Here is a 7,580-nt window from a genome sequence, read left to right as displayed (position 1 = left end):
ATCCCTTACGAAGTTCTGCTGAGTCCAGGGTGAGTACTTTTGTTATCCAAAGAGTACGTTTCTTGGACAGTGAAGATAATATTTTTATTTTTTTAACCTGTGGGAATTTCATTGGCTTTTCAAGTATTATACTTGGTCACTGAAGAGAATAAATAAAAATTAAGTGGGGTAAAAATACTTCCCAGTGAATGATCAGTAGATATGACAAGTTCAACTTGAAAGGATTTTCCCTCCAGAAGTGCATTTCCCCACCAAAAATATATCAGCATTTTAATTCTACCTGCAATGAAAACTTATGCATCTTGATGAACAGACATCTGTAGCCTCACTTGAAAACCCTGCAGTGCCTGTAATTGATAACAACCTTGATGCTGAAGTGCTTAGCTTGAATAGCATTTTACACTGTGGTCTTCTCAGTGTTTTCCACATTTGATCATCCGCCACTGTGCTTGTACATAAACGGAATCTAGATTGAATGTTAATGGAAGATTTTACTTGATTTCACTGAGGACATGATGAGATGTTACGGACCTGCACCTCGATAATACTTGGAATGATATCCTAGATTGTTTTGATAGCTTCATAAAATGAGAGACAAGGAACACTATGTCAGTGTTCCAAGGATAGAATTAAGAATTCGATGGTTTTTTCTTTCAAATGGGATTTAAGTTGCTGATTTTTTACTTTAAGACCTTGTGGTTAAAGTTTTGTGTTAAATTTCTCTCACTGCATAAGAAATGGTACTGCATTTCACCAACAGTTTGTGAAGATTTAAATTCCACTTAAATGGAAATGAATAGATGTAATTTTCTTGTGTTAATAGATTAGGTGGGGTGAGAGCATGTTAAAATCATGTTTGTGTCAGGCTTTTGCCTGAAAATTGGAAGTCAAGCATTGATTCAGGAGTTAGATTATTTTTTAATTAAAAGTCTTTACTTAAATGAAAAATTTCTAAGGGTATACAAAATACTTAAATGGTTGTTAATATAATGTTCACACTGAAATTTTAGCATAAAATTGCAGTCCACTAATTTTGGCTGAATCATACTTTTTGGTTAGCCTCTCGGTAATATGGGTGAAGAATGTGCTGCTTGGGCTACTGCAGCACGTTATGGAAGTGGAGCATGGGGAGATGTAGTGAGAATTTGATTAGTTGATTTGAAATCTTAGTGCATTTAGTTGAACTAAACGTATTTCTGGAAAGGAATGTGAAATATTTAGAATAAGATTTCTTAAAAATGCAAGGTAAGCTATATTTATTTTTTGCTTTGACCCCTGAATTTTTTTTTCTTGTGGATTTACCTACATTTTGAACAAAATGATGGTATGGTTTGTGTGTAGAATAATTGTCACCATTTTGAACTTCAAGAGCTTGTTAATTTTGAAAGAAAATTTAATTTCAAGGCATCTATTACTCATGAGTGCATTTAGTCAAGCAATTTCAGTCAGCTTGATCAAAGTAGAAATACAGGTACAAGCCCATTTTTATCTTCTTATTTTTATAGTTGCAATTGCGCAAGAACAAAAATTGGATGCTGTGCCTTTAAACAGGAGTCCTGATTTGCTTTCAGCCACACAATTGTTCCACTTTGTCCTCTGTATTGCTTAATCTGTGCTCATGCACAGTGAGGAGGGTAAAAAAAAATCCCTCATCTGTCTCTCTGGACAATTTGCACAGTTTTACTATTAAAAGTGAAATAGCTGGTGTTCAGAAGATAGGATGTCCCAGCAGTACACAGTGCAGGAATGAGTGTCTCTCGGTGAAGTGTCTTTATTGCATATTACAGTTAACTGGTTTGATTTTGAATTCAGAGAGCTGATGTATCAGTCAATATAAATAAATCTAGGTTACATGTTGTTTAATTCTATATATGGTGGCAATGGGAAATACAGATCTTAGTCATACTGTTCAGATTTTTTTCTATCAGCCTGGATGTTGAGGTAAAGAATGAATGCCGTTATACGCCTGTGATGTTGATACTATGTTAATTAGGTTTATTAAGTCAAAATGTGCAGTAAACCACAGGTGAACTTAAATTACACAAAGAAGTTACAAACCATGGGAGAATTTTAGAAATCAGTTAGCAAGTTTCCTTCTAGCACTTTCTTTTGTTAAGTGAACAGTGTCCATAAACTTATTGCTGATTTTTATAATTTGTTGAATTTTTAAGAAATGAAGGTGTATTTACAAGTGTTGTAATAGCTTTGGGTTTTTTTACTTGTAAGTTAATGTACAAAGGCTATAAGTAATCCCATTCTGAGCTGCCTTGAGCCTCTGCGCTTGATCACTTGATCATACGTAAGGACAGTCTTATAGTGGTAAATTTATTTGAGTGACCCTGTTTTACTGGGCTTGCCTGGCAGTGTTTTGGTAGTGGGGGTGCTATAGACGTGGCTTTGGTAAGAAGCTGCCAAAAGCTTTCCCTCTGTCTGATAGAGCCAGTGCCAGCCAGCTCCAGATGGACTGACCACTGGCCAAGGCCAAATAATGAAAGGGACCCATAAGAATCATTGAGTCCAACTTCCTGCTCCTTGCAGGACTACCTAAAGCTAAACCATATGGCTAAGAGTGTCGTCCAGATGCTCCTTGAACTGACAGGCTTGGTTTTGTGGCCACTTCCCTGGGAGCCTCTTGCAGTGACCAAGCACCCTCTCAGCCAAGAACCTTTTCCTGATGTCCAGTCTGAACTTTCCCTGTTGCAACTTTATTCCACTTCCTCATGTTTTATTCCATTATCTGGCATTTCAGGGGACTTGAGAGTATAAATTGTTCCTTTTATATGATAATCTACTTCAGACAGGCAAGAAACATTTTACAAATGAGAGCAGATATATCTTATGAAACAATCTGAAGCTCCACTCAGAAGTAAACCCTGAGTACTGAAGTAGGCCAAACTTGAACTGAGAACATGTTCACAAACATGCTCAAAGAAAATTTAGATTGGTTTAAGGATACATAATACAACTAAAAGAAAACACCCAAAACTAATTAAACTGTACAGATATTTCCAGTATTATTACTACTGAAAATTCCATACTCAAGTGTATGGGTTTGGGACTACATCAGTATTTTATATTATCAACTTGTTGGCTCTGAGTGACTTGTTTGTACTGTTTTCATCAAGCCGGTTGAGGTTACTGGTTTATTTAAAATGTTTATAAATGTCAAGCATCTGCTGTTTTAGAATTGATCACCTTGCTATGAAGTTGTCTTAATTTTTAGGGTTTGCCTCTCAAAACAGAATATCTAGACATTCAAGACTGTTCTTGTCTTCAGTCTTTATTACAAATCCTCCTGGTGTGTTTTGCCCTTGAAGATGGTTTGGTTATGCTGCTCACTAGCTTGATTGATGACATCTGAGAGAGCAAAATTTGTGTTTCCTGGTTAAGTGAAATCTTGATTCCATCAGAGCTAAGTAACAAACATTTCTTAATCATAGTTTTAAATATTGGATAGGCCGTATTTTTTAACTTCGCTAAGGTGTCCTGGGGTGCACTTTCTGAGTCAGGTTCACAGTTCAAAAATCTGCTGTAGCATTAGACTTGTTTGGAACTCTTTCCTGCGTTAGGTAATAGTAACAAAAATAAAACCAAACACTGTACCAAGTTTAATGTACATATTTTATATTTTTGTTTTACTAATGCATGGTATGCTATTTTTGTATCTGGGACAACATATACTCAGTGCAGCATATCTGGTCTCAAGTGCATGCCCCAAGTATTTAATAATTTTCCCTTAAAAAGTAATCAAATATTATTTAAGAAATGAAGGTTTAGCAAATGTAGCTCTGTTTACTTGAACTGTGTACTTTCCTCTGAAATTACTGAATGTCCTTCATAGGTAATGTTTAGTTTTCAGGTGGTTGATTGTATCATGGATATTATGACATTGATGAAAAGATAAATTAAGACCTTCCTATGGTTTGCCTTCTTTTGTGCAGATGAGGAGTCTTGTTGATCTCGGTGAGAAGGCTATATTGAATGTGTTTGTAGAATCAAAAGCTATAGTCTGGGAATTTCTGATTATTACTTTTTCCATTAACACTAAGAAGTCTGAATTTTAGCTACATAGGTGCTCTAGTAGATTGATCCCCCTAAGCTGAGCATGGTGTAATTGCTTCCTTGCACTGCTAAATCCAATTATCAAAAATCTGTATTGATCACTATATTACTGGTGTATGATAAGACGTGTAACACAAAGCATTTGAAAAGTAAAATAATTCTACAAGAGCAGTAATTTCTTAAGCATTAATTAACAGAATAGGCAGTTTCCCTGTATGATAATTTCTCTTCTATGTAAAATTACACCTTACCTTCTTTAAGATTCATAGTTCATTCAAATTTAGATCAAGGAAACAGAGGCCATGGGACGGAACAGGGGATGAGGCTGGCAGGTTTGATGGTCAAATGGGTGCCTGAGAGTGACTGCATTCATAACCACACACAGTTATGGCTCTTATGGAACAGAACTGGATGGCCACAGCAGATGGGGCTAATGTTTTTCTTCTGATTTTTTCCATGGTGTTCATCAGTAACACCTACAGAATGATTGCCTAATAAAGCTGTATGTATTAGGAGACTAGTATTTTAATCATCAGGAAGTTTTGCAATCTCTTAGAAGTTCAGTAGCATATTATTGGTGGGCTACAAATACAAGTTCATTAGTGAAATAATGAAGAAAATAGCAAAGATTGCCTATGATCTTCAGTTTGACCTAGCATTTCATCCTAAGGTAGTAGCAAAAGGTTTGGGACAGACCAAGCAGGAGATTAATACTTTTAGGAATGAGAAATAATGAAGATGATATCTTAAAAAAAAAAAAAATCTGAGCATCACTGAACAAATTTGATATCTTGATCTTAAAGAAATTCTGGACAAAAAGATATAAAATATAGGCATTGCTGGACTTCGCAAAAGCCAGACTGGCAACAGTTTAATCTATTTAGCAATACTGTGGAGCTGAGTTCAGAGATAAAATCTCTTTATATGGCAGTGTGATCTTGATAATTATTTGTAGGAGGAATATCTACTCCTGACTCAAAAGCAGGATTTGTTGATGTTGACTCAAAGGAAGAAGACACACTCTCTGGTTCTCGATAGGACATCAAGTTCCAAAGTTTTTAACTTGCATATGAATGTAAATAAAACTCCAGTAGTATTTTACTAAAAGTTATCTTGCACTTTTTTAAAGAGCTGTCTAATTACCTTGTGTCTCCTGAATTTGCAAATCAAGAAGAGAAAATAAAGGTGATAATTGTTCATACTAAAAAAAGGAAATGTTTGTTCAACTTGCCATTTTTCACCATCTGATATGTTGTATTGGCAGTCTTGCAAAATGTACTTGTGCACTGTGATTAATGGAATCTTTAATTGCCCGCAGTTAAAGTCCACATTGGTGGGAGGTGCTAATAATGGTTAGCAGAACAGAGAGAAAAACATTTGCCGTTTTGAAGGCTGATAAATACCAGTGTATATCATTAATTAATCAGTGATCTAGGAAGTAGTAGCATACCAATAATTAACATGTATGTCTTCTTCTATTTAAGGTATCTAGTGGATAGTCGCTGGTTCAAACAGTGGAAAAAATATGTTGGTTTTGACAGCTGGGACAAATACCAGATGGGAGATCAGAATGTGTACCCTGGTCCTATTGATAATTCTGGACTTCTCAAAGGTAATTGCTTCTGATTCTGTATTAAGCCCCTACTAACATGAAGTGCAAATTTTTCACCAGTTGTTCATCTTCTGAAGTCAATAGTGTAAATGAATCTTAGCAAACATAAAGGTAAAAATTTTGTTTCTTTGTCTTCAGACTATGACATGGAACTGGAATAGATTTTCCCAATAAATCACAATTTTATAGGTAAAATTATTGGAACTTCTTTGCAATGGTAACAGAATATTTAATAATGTACAAATTCCTGGTTTATAATGAGATTTTGGGTTATCCTGGGAGCTGAAATTTAGTCAAGTTGACAAATAGCTAGCTTGGTTTCACTAAGATTTCTTTTTTTTTTTTTTTGGTAGCTTAGCCAAGTTGGTTGATTTAAAATGAGATTTGTAAGTTGAACTCTAAAATTTCTTTTTGTAAATGAGCCCCAAACCCTTACTTTGATTCTGGAACAATTGAAGAAGTGGTATTATACACTTCAGTGACTAAGTGGTGTGAAATGATACAGTAATTCCTAATTTTTTATGGTCTTCTAAGTATGGTTAAACAGTGTCACTACTATAATTCTTAGGTCTGACTGACTTTTGCTGAACTATAGCCAGATTTGTAGACACAGGTCTCAGAATACTTTCCCACATATTTTAATCTTCATGTCAAATTTTGTATTTAATGTCCAGTATGGAAATACCATTAGAGCTGTTAATATTTAATCTGCAAAATCTAGTGGATACAAAATCTAGCAGATATTTGGTTTTCTTCTTTGCAGTTACAAATAATGTAAATAGTACTGCATATTTTGTTGGCAATAGTAATATAAATTTATGCAGCTTCATGGGATTTGTGATGAAAAAATAAAGAGCATTTAAAATAAAGAGCATTGGGGTTTATGAACTTCACTTTTTGCTCATTCATGGTTCTAAACTATTGCTCTGCATTGGCAGTGATGCCATACATCCAGTTACTGTCTGACATCTACTGTTCTTGTGTGAAGGTAGTTTTAAAATTAAGGGCATTAATGCTGAGCAAATACTAGCTATCTCCTTCACCCACCGCAAAGCAGCAATCCTCTCTACTAGGTTTTCTATATAGCATAAATTGAAATGCTGAAAATGCTTGCATTTAATCTTGTCTTAAGCACTAGTTGCTCCCACACCACTCTCTTTAAGAGTTAAGTCTGAAAATGTGCATCTGATATAAAGAATAAAATAATCTAAATTGGACATGCTTTTTCATGTATTCTACCATGTAATGCAGAGATAAGGAAAACAAGAATTAAATACAAGAAAGACTGATTCCAGGGAAGTGAAGCAGTGTGTTGTCCTTATATTACTTAAATGCTTCTCCCTTGTTTCCAGATCATTTGGGTGAAGTGAGAGCCATGAATAGTAACAGACAGAGATTTCAGTTAATCTCAATATGTGCAAAAAATGTTGAATGTAATGGAATGCACATGTGCCATCTTCAAAAGAAGAGAGTTGTAATCAAAGCAGGCACAAGGAAGTACTCATTTAGAGTAGCTGATTTTTCATCATAGAAAATGTTGTATATGAGGGACTGAATTGTCAGAATCAGGGTACCTGTTTGATGATTCTGAATAACATTATACTAGAATAAATGCTGATGTTTCTAGAAGGACGGAAGAGAATCCAAATTAACCTTCCTCACTATATCAGATCAGTGCAGAAATACGGTCTGAATCTTGAGAAGAGATATCACAGAATCACAGAACATGCCGAGCTGGAAGGGACATTGAGTCCCCCTTCTGGCCCTGCACAGGACCATCCCCAAGAGTCGCACCATGTGCCCAAGTGTATGACCCAAACACTTCCTGAACTCTTTCAGGCTTGGTGCTGTGACCACTTCCCCAAGGAGCCTGTTCCAGTGCCCAGCAACCCACTGGGTGAAGAAC

The 7,580-nt window shown here is 35.5% G+C and overlaps 1 protein-coding gene across 3 annotated transcripts in view; it reads left to right on the top strand.

Annotated features, from left to right (window-relative positions):
• USP15 (ubiquitin specific peptidase 15) overlaps positions 1–7,580 on the top strand; it is a 61,418-nt gene that overhangs the window by 4,192 nt on the left and 49,646 nt on the right. For all 3 annotated transcript variants that reach the window (XM_017822119.1, XM_017822118.1, XM_017822120.1), the window contains exon 2: positions 5,547–5,674. In XM_017822119.1, the coding sequence (XP_017677608.1) occupies positions 5,547–5,674 (128 nt within the window). The remainder of the gene's footprint in view (positions 1–5,546; positions 5,675–7,580) is intronic.

The sequence above is a fragment of the Lepidothrix coronata genome, unplaced genomic scaffold (assembly GCF_001604755.1).
Source record: "Lepidothrix coronata isolate B3197 unplaced genomic scaffold, Lepidothrix_coronata-1.0 Scaffold95, whole genome shotgun sequence".
In the NCBI taxonomy this organism is placed as follows: Eukaryota; Metazoa; Chordata; class Aves; order Passeriformes; family Pipridae; genus Lepidothrix; species Lepidothrix coronata.
Note: the sequence above shows the minus strand (reverse complement) of the source record. Positions and strands in the feature narration are given on the sequence as shown.